Source organism: Gymnoscopelus microlampas (genome assembly GCF_963454915.1).
Source record: "Gymnoscopelus microlampas genome assembly, chromosome: 24".
In the NCBI taxonomy this organism is placed as follows: domain Eukaryota; kingdom Metazoa; phylum Chordata; class Actinopteri; order Myctophiformes; family Myctophidae; genus Gymnoscopelus; species Gymnoscopelus microlampas.
Genome location: NC_139961.1, coordinates 34,286,403 through 34,304,289, shown reverse-complemented (window position 1 = coordinate 34,304,289; position 17,887 = coordinate 34,286,403). Strand labels below are relative to the sequence as shown.

Here is a 17,887-nt window from a genome sequence, read left to right as displayed (position 1 = left end):
GACGTGGTGATGCACGCCCTCCACCTGCTGGGGAACTGCGTCAACGTGACCAGCAGCGCGACGCGCAACGGCGAGTTCACCGTGGCGCCGAGCCACACGGTGCCCGCGCTCTTCGAGCTGAACTTCTACAGCAACGGCCTCTTCCACGTCTTCATCTCTGACGCTATCATCGGTACGTGGAGTTCCACGTGTTCATCTCTCTATATGCTGTCATCAACAGGCATCCGTCCAGGGGGTTAACGCTCACTGCATGAGCATTTTAATAGCACAGATTGGGCACTAAATATGTAATAAGAACATTTGGATATGTCATTGATTAAAAATATAGCTTTAAAGGTTTCATCACATTCATTTTCATTTTTTTCCCGTTCTTTTGTTTTGTTTTATGACCTCAATTACACCCAGGTCTGGGGTTTCTGAATAATTAGGGATTGGCCCCTGGACTTTGATTTCACAGTCCATTAATCCCGCCCCCCTCTCCTCCCCACCCCTCTCCTTCTCCTTTGGGGGGGCGGAGCAGAGGCGATGATTGACAGGCAAAATCCCTCAACAGCGACTCCCGCAGGCAAATAGTATTTTTTTTCTCGTTGCAGCTGAAAAGGCCTCAGAACACAGAGAGAAAAAAAACCTGCCATGACCTGACCATGATAAAGACTTTTAATGTTTTGTAAATCTGAATGTCATGAAACCTTTGATATTGGAGACTATGCTATATTTCCCAGTACTAATGTACGTCTCAGAGATGGAATGCACGCTCAAGTTAAAAAGACTCAAGTTAATAGGCTCTATGCACAGGAGCCATATTTTCACTTCCTTCACAGGTGTTACCAATGATACTAATGAAGGCTCTGTTCCATTTAGGCCTTGGCTACACGTACATGGATCTTTTACTAAACGGATATTTTAGTCCTCCGTTTTTAAAAAGAATCCCTGGCCACATGACAAAGATAAACAAAAATCCCTGTCCACACATAGACGCAGAAACGCATCGATCAGCTGCATGTTTCAATTTTATATCAGATTTTATATTTACATTTATTTTATAATTATATATATGAGGGGCCAAATACAAATACATTTGTAATCACATGTTAAGGCCCAATACTGCAATATCTGCATTATTTTAATAGCATACGTGAACAGCATACGTGAACATAAACGAAAACAACATTATTAGGGCGCAGCTGCAGCGCAAACAGTAGCCATGGTTCACATGACGCTGTCGAGTCTCTGGTTTATAGTGGTGTTCGTTTTTTTTTTACATTGCCAACACTCACATGTACATAAGCGTTCAGATTTCAAATATAAAGTGCTTACCCCTGAGCCACGGATGTTACAAGGCAATCCGGACCGTGATAAGTACCCGTATCTCCCGTATTGTTCAATAAAAAGCATTTTAATCCCATCGCCGGCCATTTTTCAATTTCCACGACCCCATAACTCTTGAGAGTGTACAAATGGAACCAAATGGACCCTTACGGGTCCATTTGGTTCCATTTGTACACTCTCAGAGTTACACACCCGTAACGGGCCATTTGGAAACCCCTTAAGGAACCATGAGGGTCCCTGGACCCACATTTTAGACGCACTGGTGTTGCAGTGTGTTTCCAGTGAACCAACATGCACAATATCAGCACCCTGACTCTGTTTGACCAGAATGGAACAGAGCCTTCATTAGTATCATTGGCAACACCTGTGCATGTCTTCACAATATGGCTGCTGTGCATAGAGCCAATTTGAAGATCAACGACTCTTCTGATTAGAGCAGGTTTAGATTGTTCTGTTAAAGTAGTTCCTGTTTCCTCCCCCACGCAGCCTGCTGTGTCCTGGCGTTGCAGCGAGAGCTGTTGGCGGAGGCGGGGCCTGAGCAGCATGGCGATCCCTGCAGCCTCCTCCTCAGCCAGGAGAGGCTGATCCGCAAGGCGGCCAGCCTCTCCCACTTCCTCACTAACGAGGTGGCCGTGGCCCCGGTAAGTCCCGCCCACCACACTGGCTCCGCCTTCCTTAACCATGCGCTCCCTCCAGATACTCAGAATCCCCGAAACAAGCCCCAAAATTTCTCAAACGTCTTCATGTCAAGGACCCCCTAATTCAGTGGTTCTCAACCTTTTCAGGCCGCGACTCCCATCATATTTGAGCTGAGGCATTGCATTTAGTTTGACTCGGTTCCTCAGATACATATTGTGAAAATAGCCTATCTACAAGCCTATACAAGTGTGCCTGTAGATCGGCTTTTTTCAAAAAAATTGCCTCCGTCTTATATTATTTGACAATTTGGCCAATGTTTGATATTTTTTTATATTTAGAATAGTTTGTAGCAGGAATGGTCTTTTTTCATTTAGTTTATTTTCTTTCCTTTCTTTTTTTTTTCTGTGGACTGTGGACAGTCCAGAAACCCGTCTACCAGTGACATCATCGTTAGGCATGATTTTTTTTTCCAACAAGATTTCACATTTTTTATTTCGATTTTTATTAACACGAGAACAATGGCTTCTTTTATTGCATTGCAACTTTCCAGGAATAGAAAGCCTGCAGTTTCTATTAGCTTGGATTCCCCTTTGATGATGTCACTGGTAGAGGGGACTCTGAACTGTCCACAGCCCTCCTCTGAGACACAGACCAAGTAGAAAAAAATGGTACCATTTTATCATGAGTATTAGTGAGGACCAATTATATGAAGATAGGTTGAAAAGCGGTGAAGTCGTCCTTTAACCCATTCAATCCGGGAACGCATCTGTGTCATTTTAGATTTCTTTGGCTATTCAAAAATAGCAGATATACAAGCTCATAGCGCGGCACCGAGTGCCACGCTATGAGCTTGTAGATCTGCTATTTTCGAAAAAGATTTAATGGGTTCATGTCAACAGTGCAATTGTGTCTCAAACGTATTTCTCATCATAATGTGTGTGTGTGTGTGTGTGTGTGTGTGTGTGTGTGTGTGTGTGTGTGTGTGTGTGTGTGTGTGTGTGTGTGTGTGTGTGTGTGTGTGTGTGTGTGTGTGTGTGTGTGTGTGTGTGTGTAAGGAGGACCAGGAGGAACTGAGCCCCAGCCCCACAGATGAGCCCTGGCCCAAGAAGTTTCCGGAGCCGCTGTCCTGGAGGAGCGACGAGGACAGTGACTTTGGGGAGGAGCAGAGGGATCGTTACCTGAAGGTAATCATGGGAATATACGGGGATCTCCATATATGGGCATATAAAAGGGACACACACAGACAGACAGACAGACGGGTACTCTGAAAATGGGTACAGCTTACAACACGTGTTGTAAGCTTGTATAAAAGCATTAAATGTTTCAGTAATTTCTTTGTATATTTAAGTTATTTGTCATACCCGCCCTGTGCAATTTTTGATTAAGAAGCCTAAAAACCAAACAAATTTAAATAGTTTTTTTGTATGTTCCAATGTTCAATGCCAAAAACACGATTAAACCGTTAATCGCAATTATGTCTGTGACAATTAATCATCAACTTAAATTTGTAATCGTGACAGCCCTAGATATCTCATCAAATATCAAACACAAAAACTTGGTTCATTTCCGGACAAAGCAGCTCAGGTCTATCTTCATTTATTGTCTTTCTGCCTTTCTGTCTTCGTCCACTAGGTGAGCACGTCTTCGGAGCCCCAGGAGTTCTTTGTCTTCCTCCAGCGGCTGCTCAGCCCGGTGCTGGAGGCCTACAGCGGGGCGGCCATCTTTGTCCACAGCCTCAGTCAGCCCATGGCCGAGGCCGAATACACCCAGCAGCTCTTCAGATACCTGCTGACCCGAACGGAGAGGGGCATCGCCGGATACGGTACGACTACACGCATACTACAGCATACTGGACACTCGGGCCTTGAGCTAGCCTGATTATCATACTGAAGCTGCGGGCAGTTCACTCAGAGAGTGGGCGGGGTCTATGGTCTGGAACCAGGCTAGCCTTGAGCCTCAAGCCACATTTGTATTCTTATGTCCACCATGTTTATTTGGGGTTATGTTTTTGAAGTCAAATAAGGTATATAGAAGGGGAAAAAACAGCCATTAGCTATTTACACACACTACAAAATAGAAATCATCGTCCAATTTTCTATATCGTCCACTATATTATGAATAAAATAATGGAATAATCCAATTTAGAGTTGTTGTTTTTATGTTGTCATGCTGAAAAAAGACTTGATCACACTGGTGATTGCTCCCCGGTGATGAGGAGACCATTTAACTCTTGGTAACCATTGGTCTCTAGGACTTAACGAAATGTGGATCTGTATCGGACCCAAAACAACTGGCATCGGTCGGGCTCTCAACAGAATGTATAAGGATACCTATACAGTTAGTCATTGTCCTCTTTCTGTGTCCTTCCTCTGCTGGTGAAATTGGAGTGGTATTTGAAGTTTTAGGATCAGGAATACAACACTGGATTCACTCCAGTCATCTAGTGGATGAACATCACACAAAGTCGACAGCTATTGGTTGTACGCAAGCAAAAAAAAGAATTCTCCTCCATAGATGGTGGGTAGCATTGACCATCAACAATGACGATTTTTTTTAGGTTAACTTTACCTACTGTACTGTATTTGCAATGTCAGATTCTTCAGCAGCCCAGTATTACAGAGAGTTGAAGCTTACATTTTGAGGAGGGGGGGGGGAACCTAACAATTATGTAAGACATGCCTCTTAGAAGATGGCAGTCTTTCAAAAGTACATGATTTTTAACACCTGCAACTCAGTGTTATAGTATTATAAATTGAATAATTGAATAAGAATCGCAGAATGCTGAGTGATACAAATCAACTCAGCAAAACAATCTGTTTCCAATCCCACGACCCACGTACGGAAATATTTTCATTGCATTTACTGTATGCATCTACAAACATTTAGTGACTAGCCATTTCAGTGATGCAAAAAAATAGTCTTCTCGTCTGAGCCAGTAGCCTCCAAGTGTATGTACTCATGCATTTATTTTTTGTTCTATATATAAATATATATATATTTGTCATGGGTTTGGAAAGGAGACAATGTTTGACCTAGGTGGATTCCTAACATCTCTCTATCTATGAATGTTTCAGAGCAGATTACGTCTATCATCAGAGCATAATGTAGGCTCTATGCACAGCAGCCACATTAGGCCTCTTCCTTACTTCCTTCACAGGTGTTACCAATGATACTAATGAAGCACAGTGGTTCTCAAATGTTTTAATTTCAAGGACCCCCATAACTTAGGGGTCCATTTGTACACTCTCAGAGTTACACATCCGTAAGGGGCCATTTGGAACCACGAGGGTCCCCCAAGTTGAGACCCTCTGGTGTAGCAGAGTGTTTCCAGTGAGCCAATATGAACAGTATCAGCACCCTGTCCCTGACTCTGTTTGACCAGAATGGAACAGAGCCTTCATTAGTATCATTGGTAACACCTGTGAAGGAAGTAAGGAACAGGCCCAATTTATTTACAATATGGCTGCTGTGTGTAGAGCCTACTCTTGTGTTCTGCATCATCGTTGGGGAATGGGTTGGTTTTGGGATTAGCGGCAAGACCGTTGCATATTTTCCCAAGACTGTATAACGTCTCTGTTGGGTGGAAACCTCATTATGTTTACTTTTCAGAATTCAAATTCAAAAATAGCTAAAGTAGCAGATCGACAAGCTCAAAACGCGTCGCTTCGTGCCACGCTTTGTTTTATTTTTGCGTGACGCTGTAGTAGGATCAAGTAGGCCGTTAAAATATGGAGATTAGAGGTTCCTGCCCGACAGCAATGATATGTCGGACATACAGATGTAGAGTAGTAATTCTTGTGTTCTGCATCGCTGGGGAATGGGTTGGCTTTGGGATTAGCAGCAGCAGACAGTTGCATATTTTCTCAAGACACTGTATAATATTTTTTTAGAGCACAACTTCAAATAGCCTCCATTTGCACTGCTAAAGGAAAACTTGGAAGTTGTCATTCTTGTAGTTGGGCATTATGACATGAACTGGATTCTATGCTACTGTACTGTAACTGTACATGATACATATCTACTGAGTATTCCATTTTATTTGCTAAACATGCAGAGACACTGTCTCCTGGAGTTTATTATTTTTGGAAGAGCAAGGCTGTGACTTACAGTCGCAGCCTCTTGTCTAAAAACCTTGTGAACAAACTGGTTAGTTGAGTAGAAATGAAAGACATTTTTCCTCCTTTTGTTTACCTTATTTTATATGCAAACTGAACAGCGGTACACATTCTGCTAGTCAGATGGTACTGTAGCCCTTAACCACTTTAACCTTGGTGTCCCTATTTTGGGCATGTCGTTATAAAACTGCTTCACGGCGATGTGATGCGGCGTGAGCTTGTAGGTCGCTGTTTTCGCAACTCATTGTATGACGACGTATATAGGGCTTAACCACTTAAAACCCCAGCATCCGTATTTGTGGGGAAAGCTTTGGCTGAAAATAGCAGATCGGCAAGCTCACAACTCGTCAGCGAAAGCTTTCCCCATGATAACAGAAAACTGAAAAGACACTAGCATATAGCCCTGAGGGACTCCGGTAAACCATATGGGGATTAAGTGGTTAAGTGGTTAACAGACAGCTTGGTCTGTCTGTCCTCATGTTTCCTGCTAAAGCAACATTTCACTTTTGATGGAACATTTTCATTTTTGGTTAGAGCTGGATTTAAAAGAAAAACAACACCAACCAGAAACAATACCACCTTCAAATATACAGTAAAACATCCCTTTTACTGAGGTCATTTGTCTCAATATTTTGAGACAAATGTTATATTTTGTTATTTTATTTTATTTTTTTATCCTTTTGAACTGGTGAAATCAGGGCAGATGCCCCTGAACTCCATACGGACAAGTGAAGAATGTTTTTCCAATATGAAATGTTGCTAGAAAACCCAGACTGCACAGTATCTGTGCAGCACATGTAACGCTAATATTTTCCACTTTGTTTGGATTTTATAACAGCCTCCTGTTACAATGACATTCAGCATTTAGTTCCTGTTAGAATACCTCTTGGAAGTGTGTCTTTATTTCTGCCTAATTGTAAAACCTTTTTTTTACCTGAGTACAGCCACCTCATTGTAACAATGCAAGTCATGCACTTGCTTATTGAATTAAGTTCACAATCAAATAGGATACAACTTTACGCTGGGCTCGCAATATTACATGTAACTCAATTCCATGTGCCCACAGCTGATAAGCAAAGAAAGGAGTGTGTTTGAGTATTGGTATAAAGGTCAGTGGAAGTATAAAGAACTATCTTCATAAGGAAAGGTTGGGTAACACAAACCTTACATAACATGAAAAAAATAATTAGTCTCCAAAATGGATGTACTAAAATAGTCGCTTGTAGTCCTTGACTACAAGGTTAAATCACACATAATTGCACACACATGATTTTTATTTAATGTGATTACCATGGCTTGCGAAGGCTAGAAATAACGTATTTAAATTAATGTAAATGCCTTCATATAGCTTTGTGAATATTGCAAGCCTGCCTAGGACAATGCAGTCTCCCTGAAAAATTTAGATGGGGATATTTATGTGAAATACATCTTCATGAAAGACTAAAAGACTAAAAAAATATAAAAAAGAATATAAAATCAATAAAAAATAGGTAGATTTCAAATGTTACATAATATTATCTACATTTTAATCTAAATTAGCACAGAATATGAAATGTGCCGTGTGGTGTTAAATATGTGTTACCAGTAAGTCATGTTGTGGATCAGAAAATGACATCAAAGGTACTGTATGTTGTTGAATGGACAAGTATGTTTTTTAAAATGGGAAAAAAAAAAATAAGTGGGCACAATATTAAATCACAATTACTTGACTTCGATCAGTTGTCAGTTGATTATTTTGGCATTATTGAAGCTCCTTGTGAGCGCCTAGCGCTGTAAAGCAATACTGAACCCAGAAATGCAAAGGACCCCAAAGTGCACCCCTGAGGGACTCCTCTACCAATACATAACATCCACAATACTGTACTGTAGTTATACAGTATCTGCTGGCCGCCTTTAATCTCATCTGCACTTCAATGTGAACTCTTGACTTAACCTGAGAAATGTATCTTACAGTCTAGTGTGTGAATACTTTCTTTTTGAGCAGAATGATAGATATGTGGGAAGCAAAGTCTGCTTTGCTCTTGAATGTATCTCTCTCCCCCCCTGTCCCCCCCGAATGGTCAATGTGATGGTTTAGATTACTCAATGTGCACAATAATCGTGTTTCTTTTTTCTTCTGATCAATTCTGAAAGGTGGTTTAAATTTGTCGCTACTTAACCATTTTAAGAGTAACTATCCAAACTGATGCAAAATAACCACCACGATTTGTAGCATAAGAAAATCTCTGCGCCCGTAGGTGCAGGATGCCTTTTTAATGCACTGTAGTGTTTCTTGTGTGTGTATTTTTTGTCTTCTCTTTTGTTATGTTGTGTGCATGTTAACAAGGCCCACATAGCGTGGCCAATAAATAAAAAAAGAATCCCTCACTGTAAAGTAATTTAAGGAGCTAGAACCAGAGCAATTGAGTTAACCATTATGGTCGAATCACCAGCTACTGGGGAAAAAAAGAACAAATGTCAATGGTTTTGTTTCTGTTCGCGCTTCCCCTAGCAAAACCAATGTCCAAGCACAGTTGACATCTTTAGGTTTTGTTTTTAAATAAATTAATGTTAGATTAACAATGGTGCCTGTGGTCTGTCTTTATTTTGGAGGAGATGATTGCTGCAGTCATAACTTAGATATTTTATTTATTTTAGAAACGGTTCACCTTTTTCTCAAGAGGGAAGTATTACGTTGTTTTTTCCCATAAATTCCATAGGCTACACCACACATGGACAAATGACATCAACTTGCGACGGGCATTGCTCCTATTGAGTGAAAGATTAACTATTTCTAAAATAAATAAAATATTTACGGTGTTTTTCATTTTACACTTTAGTTATAGTATAGAGGACAATTACAATGTATTAAGGGATATTTGGCTTATTAGCCAGGGATCCTTATTAAAAAAAGCTACTTAACAGTCAAAAGGTCAATGACATTATCTCGAGAATGTCTGAATGTGTTTTAACTGCTTGATGATTCCCTGTTATTTATTTTAAATTCAGGTTGGAACAGTGGTTCTCAAAACATTTACATGTCAAGGAGTGATAATGTACTGTATTTGGCTACGGACCCCCATTTGAAAAGATTCTGTGCCAGGTATAATAAGAGATTTGTTAAGATTTTTAGAAAAGTTTTATGGGGCTTTCATTTTTAAACGTTTTCCTAGTTTTCCTGGGGGACCCGGGAACCCCTTCAAGGACCACTAGGGGGGCCCCGGGACCCCAGTGGGTTAGAAGAAGGCTGAGAGGGGGAGGCAGAGAAAGATGGTGGCGAGGCCAATTAATACTTGTACAACTGTGTCGAGTGATGGTCATATGACAAACTATAAATGAGGCATTATCCACTTTCAACCTAGCGTCCCTATTTTGGGCATTTCGTTATAGGCCCCAAAAAAAAAAGTTTGGTTACATTTGTCCACTCCCTGTGTAGAAGTCAGTGTAGATGACATTAACCCATTCAATCCGGGAACGCATCTGTGTCATTTTAGATTTCTTTGGCTATTAAAAAATAGAAGATATACAAGCTCATAGTTATGAGCTTGTAGATCTGCTATTTTTGAAAATAAAATCGTGAAAATGTGTGCAAATCTTATTTTGAAATGGGGGGTCCAAATACATATCATGAAAATGAAAAAAGTTTGAGAACCACTGATATTATAGCAACATGCGTTTAAAAAAAAAACTGTTAGGATTTAGACGGCATTTGTAGAATCCCCAGAAGCAAAGATTTGAGTTAAAAGTTTTCGTTTAAAAAAAACATACATATTCAAAGATTTGCGCAAATCTTCACTCTGTGCCGTTCTGTGAGCTTGTTGATCTGCTATTTTTGAATAGCCAAAAGTAAAAAATAATGTTTATTGCTACAAAATTAAAACTACCGGATTTAATGGGTTAAGGAGAGAGGGAGGATGGGAGCATGGTGGGAGTTATACAGGAGGACAGCAAGTATAATTGAAAAGTGACAGAGGGGAGGAGAGTGCTGTTAGATGGATGGATGGATAGATCCAGTCATCATAACAGCACTGCAGTACCAAACACAGGACAGGAGTAAAGAGACACATTTAAGCCTCAATACTAGTGAACAATAAAAAAGGAATGAGCAGGTAGAGACGTACAGTAAGTATAAATAAGATACAAAGTACCCAGAAAGAAGTGGCCGTGACTTCTGTGAGTTTTACATGATGAAGAGGAGAAGACAGGAGCGACGGCTGTGCATCTTGCTAGCCAACAAGGAGCAACTGGACCTCACTGTCAAGGTAGGAGAGTTTCACCTGCTTAATATAATACAAATTAAGCTAGGATCATGTCACATTTTTATTAAAGGTAGGGTAAGTGGGGTTTTTTTTTGGGGGGGGGGGTTGTTAAAAAGGTTAAAGTAATATTATTTTGATAGTAATCATTGCTACAGAGCGTTTGTTCTGTAGCAATGATTTGCAATGATTGTTTTAGATTTTTTGTTAGAATGTGTATTCTAATCTCTATGTGAGTGCAAGTCAAAAGATTTAAGGGAAGGTATTTAAGGCAAGGTACCCCCATAATTAATGTTACTCAAGTACAGCAACTAATTGTATTTCCTTCCACCCTGTGTGTGTGTGTGTGTGTGTGTGTGTGTGTGTGTGTGTGTGTGTGTGTGTGTGTGTGCACGCGGGCGTGTACGTGTGTAGGTGAAAGCTACAGGCCAGGAGACGTTGAGTCGTGTGTCAGAGCTGCTTGGCATTGAAGATCTCCATCTGTTTGGTCTGGCTCTTTTCAGAGGTGGGTTTGTCAAATGATTATTATTTACACAATATATAGCTATTTTACTACATGCTTCACATGACAATAGAATAAATAGGAATATAATTAATATTATTTTAGAGGCCTACAGAGGAGTGTGGGACTGTGCGTTTCTCTGTGTGTGTGTGGGGGGGGTTGGTAGTAAATGTTTTGAATTAATTTAGTGTGGAATGCAGAACTGGGGAGAAGCTGTTACTGCAGTGTTGAGATGTTTTCACATGGGAGGAAACGTTTACTGTGATAACAGCAATAGCCTATGCCTGAGAATTACATTCACCTACTCTCAGGTCTTTTAATGTGATTTTCGACCTCAGCCTATGAATACAAAATAGACAAATAAAATGTGTCTACAAACGCATACGCACGCAGGCACACAACACAACGCACGCACGCACGCGCACAGACAGACACACACACACACACACACACACACACACACACACACACACACACACACACACACATATGATTGATTCCACTCACTGGCCATCATTGTAAGTAAATAAACAGTAAGCCCTTGCTTCTACAAAGCTTGAGTTAAACAGAGTATAAATTAAGGCTTAATTAATTTAACAAATTATGGTCATCTCTGACAGTCAATGAAAGCAGAGCTGTTTTGTTCACCCCATTTGTTCGTTTACCTATCTGTTGTCTGCACAGATGACGAATATCTGTTTATTGATTTGGAACAAAAGCTGAGGAAGTATTTTGGCCACGAATGGAAGAGAGGATCTTTGACAGTGAGTCGGGACTAAACCAATTAATGCTGATTGTTGAACTGAAGCTTTGCATCTTTAGTCTCTCAAGGTTTACTCGTTAACATTAACTTGGTGCTCAATGTTAGTCAGTTATGTTAATAAATCTATATTATACAAAGTTATAAAGTAGTAGGCTATATGAATAGTTGATAATACACTACTATAATTCTCTCTCAAAAGAGTAATGAAATAGAGTTTTGATATCTGGTTCTTGTTATGTTTAATATTTCCAGGGACCGTTTGTCTTGTTTCTGAGGGTGCAGTACTTTGTAGAGAGCGAGCGACTCATTTCGTGAGTTTTTCTTGTTTTTTCTCTTAAAGACATTTCTCCAAATGTGTAGAAAGCTATACTAATATAGACATAGTTCATATAATGTATGCCATTTTATTGTTGCAGGAGCAGCAGGGAACATCAGCTGTATTACACCGAGATGAGACAGAAAGTGCTTCGTTCCCGGGGTCACCACCAAGAAGCGCTGTTCTTCCAGTTGGCTGCCGCTGCTCTGCAAGCAGACCTGGGAGACCTGGAGCAGAGACAGATAGGAGAGGAGGAGAGGGGAGATGAAGAGGAGGGGGGACAAAGAGGAGGAGGAGGAGGGAAAGGGGGGAGCCAGATACATAGACAATACTTTCTTCCTGAAGATTACTTCCCGTCTTGGGTGTGTGTCTCTGTGTCATTTAAAATGTAAAATCTACAAACTGTAAGTTTTATGTGCGTTGTCTCCTTCTCCTGATGGAGAAAGATTTTGATTGATTGATTGAATAACTTTATTAGTGAGAAATGTCAACAGCACGAGGTACAGTCAGACATTAACCCATTAAGTCACTTTTTCTTTTGAGCTAAAAAACTTTATTTTACACTTTTGGCTATTCAAAAATAGCAGATCTACAAGCTCATGAGCTTGTAGATCTGCTATTTTTGAAAAATCGTGAAAATGTGTGCATATCTTTGAACATATATTGTTTAAAGCGAACCTTTTTAACTCTATTCTTTGCTTCTTGGGAGGTCCCTGGAAGTAAACATTTTGAGATGGGGGTCGGCGGCCAAATACACATCATTTTGGGGGTCCTTGACGTGAAAAAGTGTGAGCACCACTGATATAGAAACATACGTTTTTTTTCAGAAAACTGTTGGGATTTAGAAGACATTTTGTAGAATCGGCTTCAGGTCTTAATGGGTTAAATGCTGAAAGGATAACACAAAAAAGCAACCATGTCCGACCACCTCCAACCACTGTGCAAATGTGTTAGCAGTTATATTGTTTTAATGTACTCTACCATACAGACTGGTTAAAATAATGTTTTATTCATTAAAGAAAGCCTGGATTGGGGCTTTAAAGGACCTGCACACAATCTTAATGGTTTTGTAAAACACTTTATTTTATATATATCTCTAGGAGAAGTAAATTGGATTTAAAGGATTTGTTTAGATCTTAGATTTGTTCTAGTCCATCACATAGTTTATCACTTAGATGAATCACTCAGTAACATGACAAGCGTGTGTGTGTTTTTTTTTGTGCGTCTCCAGTTGGTCAAGCGGCGTGGCCGTGACTTTGTCCTCCGACACAGCCCAGCGCTGCACAGAGAGCTGAGAGGTCTGTCCCCGGGACAAGCCATCCTACGGTTTATCAAATATGCCACCGGCCTGCAGGACGGGCCAGTCACCTTCTACAGAATGAGACAGGTGAGGAATAGTCTCGCGTAGCCAGACCCCACAGAAAATGAAAAACAGCGACCTCTGCTTTTCTGATATTCTGTGGAGTCTGGCAGGAGTATAATGTTAGACTAGAGCGCAGGGAAACACCGGTTTCATGTCTGCCTATAGCGCATCACTTCCGGTTGGTGCGACCATGTTTTCATTCCCACTAACAATATTTCTACACGGAACACTAACACCACTTCTCCCAGAGAACATGGATGGTTTTGGTTATAAGCCCACTTGTTTCTATGATGAAAGAGTAATTTAAAATGTGAATATCTTTCCGTGGTTTTGTCCGCTCCGAGGACGCTATTGTTAAATTAGTTTCGGCTAGTTTCGAGGGGGGGAGGGTGGATCATGGTGGATGGACACGTGAATCCCGCCCACTACATTTGATTGGGTAAAGCGCGGCCCACTTCCTGATCTGAAGGCACGCCCACTTTTAGCCAATGCGCACTGGTTAGGACGAACCGCTCCGACAGATTCCACCGCAGGTCGGAATCTGTTCTTGAGAGATTAGGTGAGGAATAGCTATCACTGTCATTTACAGGGAGTTACTTTGCCCTCTACTGTATGATCACAGGAAATATAACAATAGACATAGAATAAAAAGAATCAAAGAGGTGATTTAAATTACACAGTCCTATGAGGGCTTGATTAGGTGTGCTATAATGCAGGCATGCTGGACTGTTTATTTAGAAGCAAGACATGCTGTACACCAATATTATCGTCTCAACCAGTGGTCCCGGGGACCACCAGTGGTCCTTGAGGGGGTTCCAGGTGGTGCCCAGCTAAATGATGGAGATTTGGTAACCAAATGGACCCTTATAGATCTTTAACTCTTGAGAGCGTAAAATGAAACGGGTCCATTTGGTTTCATTTTACGCTCATAAGAGTTAAATTATTGTTAAACATCTGCATTGCTTAATAAGAAGTCTACACAATTAGAGAATGTAGAAGAATTGTTATGTTGATCAACGTTTGCCTGTTAACTCTCCTATTGGTGCCAACATCAATAGACTAGGCAGGATTTCAGAAAATATGCTTATTTAAAGTGCTGAAGGCAAATTGTGTTAATTTATGGCACACATGGTTTTTAGGTAGAAACTTGATTGATTGATTTTCTTTCATTTATGAGGAATCCAATTAAATATTTTGATTTGAAATCAAGTGTGAGGAAACTGCTTGGTGGCCGCCATCTTTAAATGGTCCATTTTGAGGGCTTAGCGGCCATTTTCTTAGCTTGGCACACAGCAGATTTGCATTCAGCACACCTTAATACCCCTAAAAAACACGATTTGCCTTCGGGGTTAAGATTTTTGGAAAACCAACCTAGTCTACAATACAGCATGGAATTGAGGACAAAATCTTATCCAACAACAGCAGAACATTCTAAGTTTTGGGTCTGAGAGTCTAAATCTCATGAAATGCTGGTCTGTGGCTCAAATGCCCTATAAATAATGGACCTTGATATGAAAAGGGTTGAAAACCAGTGCACTAGATACACAAACATTTTGGCCTTGTTCCATCTGCATCAAAAACAATAGCAATAGTGGTTAAACAAAGTTGTACCTGCATCAACAGTTCAGTCCATCCATACATCAAATACCTGTAGCTGTAGTGGTGCTGACACTATATAACCTCTAACTGGGAATTGGAGCTCTCCGTGGTGCTGAGGAGCCAGGGAACGGCCAGTGGAATAGGCTCTATGCACAGCAGCCATATTGGAAACAAATTGGGCCCCTTTCTTACTTCCTTAACAGGTCTTAACAATGATACTAATGAAGGCTCTGTTCCATTCTGGTCAAACAGAGTCTGATATTGTGCTTGTTGGCTCGCTGGAAACACTCTGCTACACTAGTGGGTCTCAATGTGTCCTTGAGGGGGTTCGAAATGGCTCCCTATGGGTCTGTAACTCTGAGAGTTACGGTTCCATTTGTACACTCTCAGAGTTATATATGGTCCTTGAAATTAAAAGGTTTGAGAACCATTGTGCTACACTAAATGGAACAGAGCCTTCGTTAGAATCATTGGTAACACCTGTGAAGGAAGTAAGGACCCAATTTATTTACAATATGGCTGCTGTGCATAGAGCCAATTACGCCCCCCTCAGTCCATTATATAATCAAAGGACTCCCTCTGATGGAGAATACGTTCTTTCATCATGTCAGCCTCAACTGAGGTGGACCCAAACCATGCAAGACTGTATCCGTCTCAAACCATGCCAGGAAAACGCCCCGACAGCTCTGGCCCCCTCACTGCTGGGGCAAAGCAATCAGGCCTGTGCCGTTCTCTTGGTGTGTGCCACACACCTTGTGGAGAATATGGCTCATCTGGCCAAATCACTTTTTTCCAACTGATGTTTTTCCCATCTGGAAATGCAGGTGTCACTTTAGTCGCTGTTCCTATTGGAACACCAGCTAGCTGAGCATAAAATGGAATAAGATGTATAATAAAATGTATGTACTTCACCCACCCCTGTGTTTGAAATAAACTCCACGTCCCACTGAAGAGCCAACTCCATCACAGAACAAAGCACAGAGTACTGTGAGTTATCTCCGTTATAAACAAATGCAGTCTGTGCTCTAAGAAGAAGAGCATTTAATAATCATATTTGAAGATTTTCAAATTGCATTGTTTTGAGTCACGATATAAAGACTTCCTATGGAAGGGATTCGCATTTTTCTTTTCTTTACCCTTTTTAACAAGGTTGATGTAGGCCTATGCAACAATGATGAATTTTGATGTATTACATTTGAAATCACCATGAATGCATTTAGCAAAAAAATTAAAACTAATAAAAAGTAGGCCACCTTTTAGATATGAGAGCAAACATGGAGTTTATATTGGAGTTGTAAATTCCAATATAAAGGTTAGGTAACTGAATATGACTATATACAATCCTTAACCTCTTAAAAACTCCACCCCAGAAAATAATAGATTGAGATGCTCACGTGTTGTGACCTTATCGATCTGCTATTTTCAGCAGAATCCTTACCCATAATTGCAAGAACTTCTGGGAACTCAGATTATCCCCACAAAACCATATGGGGTTTAAGTGGTTAATTACAGCTCTGATAAGAGCTGTAAAAGATATATAGCACAAATATAGCACATGTGTGCCCTCTGCTGCTCATTAGAGGATATTACATATCTTAGAGAGTCATTGTCTACTGCTCTATTATCGAATCACTTAAATCCTATGTACTTTGTTGACAGAGGTTCCCCATGGGTCTGTACTTGGTTCCCTCATTTCTTATCTCTACAACCAAATCTCTTCGCAGAAAACAGCTGATCTACAAGCTCACAGCATTTCACAGTAGTTTGCCTATTATGACATGGCCAGAATAGGGAAGCCAGGATTCATGATGTTTAGCGAAAATAATTTCCCCTTTCAGCTATGGTTCCCATTATACATTATACCATTTCATTTCGATCGTTCCATATGGGGCCACATTGGTCACCGTGTCAATTTTCTTCGACCATAGTTAATAATTGCACTACTTCTAACATAACAGCACAGGGAAAATGTGCTATTTACCTTACATTGTGAATAAATTCACTACGACTCCAACATTTGAAAGAATTTAAGACATTTAATGAAAGAACAATATATAACGTTTTTTAAACTATATACACACACACACACACACAGAAAGATTACAAATTGGCTGATTCAAGACTGTACATTTGAGACAAATAATTGATTACAAATTGATTGATTCAAGACTACATTTGAAACAAATAATTGATTGCAAACTGATTGAAGACTGTACATTTGAGACAAATTGATTGATTCAAGACTGTACAATTGAACATTAGACGATTCAAAAATGTATGATTCACATTTGGAGAGAGAAAAAAAATTGAAACGATTCTTGAAAATAAAATGATAATGATTGGGTCTGAGAGCCTAAATCTCATCAAATGCTGGTCTGTGGCTCAAATGCCCTATAAATAATGGACAGGGTTGGGAGGGTTACTTTTAAAAAGGAATCCCCTACAGTTACAAGTTACTTGCTAAAAAATGTAGTCAGTGACGTAATCCCTTTCAGTTACTTTTGGATTACTTTTAAGCAAAACTCTATTTAATTACACTTCAGGCTTAGTACGGCCAGAGAAGCTGGCAGCCCCGCGCCCAACTGCTGCCGCCATCTTGCAGGAGACTGGTGCCGTAGAGGTTTCAGGGCTCTGTGTGGAGTGTTCCCTGCTCTTGCGGTTTGTAGAAGCCCCTAATCCAGGCTGTTACCTCGACTGTTGCCGTAGAGGTTTCAGGGCTCTGTGTGGAGTGTTCCCTGCTCTTGCGGTTGAAAGAAGCCCCTAATCCAGGCTGTTACCTCGACTGTTGCCGTAGAGGTTTCAGGGCTCTGTGTGGAGTGTTCCCTGCTCTTGCGGTTGAAAGAAGCCCCTAATCCAGGCTGTTACCTCGACTGTTGCCGTAGAGGTTTCAGGGCTCTGGGTGGAGTGTTCCCTGCTCTTGCGGTTTGTAGAAGCCCCTAATCCTACTCGGATCTTGGCTAAAAGCGAGCCACACCGACTAGTAAAAGTTTGTTCCACAAACATACACCCGTGTCGAAGGATGTTAC

General features: G+C 40.7%; 1 protein-coding gene across 1 annotated transcript; it reads left to right on the top strand.

Annotated features, from left to right (window-relative positions):
* Positions 1 to 2: 2 nt before the first annotated feature.
* On the top strand, positions 3 to 4,035 carry LOC311040891 (glycerol-3-phosphate acyltransferase 1, mitochondrial-like). The gene is made up of 4 exons (XM_084051272.1): positions 3 to 172; positions 1,816 to 1,970; positions 3,024 to 3,152; positions 3,601 to 4,035. Exons 1-4 carry the CDS (start codon positions 10 to 12, stop codon positions 3,844 to 3,846), a joined length of 693 nt encoding a protein of 230 aa, XP_083907398.1. The 5' UTR covers positions 3 to 9; the 3' UTR covers positions 3,847 to 4,035.
* The last annotated feature ends 13,852 nt before the right edge of the window (positions 4,036 to 17,887 follow it).

Bases quoted from the DNA above. Each gene is read 5' to 3' on its own strand.
- LOC311040891 (XM_084051272.1), top strand. From the start codon at position 10: ATGCACGCCCTCCACCTGCTGGGGAACTGCGTCAACGTGACCAGCAGC. The intron at 173-1,815 runs GTACGTGGAGTT...TCCCCCACGCAG, and splicing joins CATCTCTGACGCTATCATCG to CCTGCTGTGTCCTGGCGTTG. The intron at 3,153-3,600 runs GTAATCATGGGA...TTCGTCCACTAG, and splicing joins AGAGGGATCGTTACCTGAAG to GTGAGCACGTCTTCGGAGCC.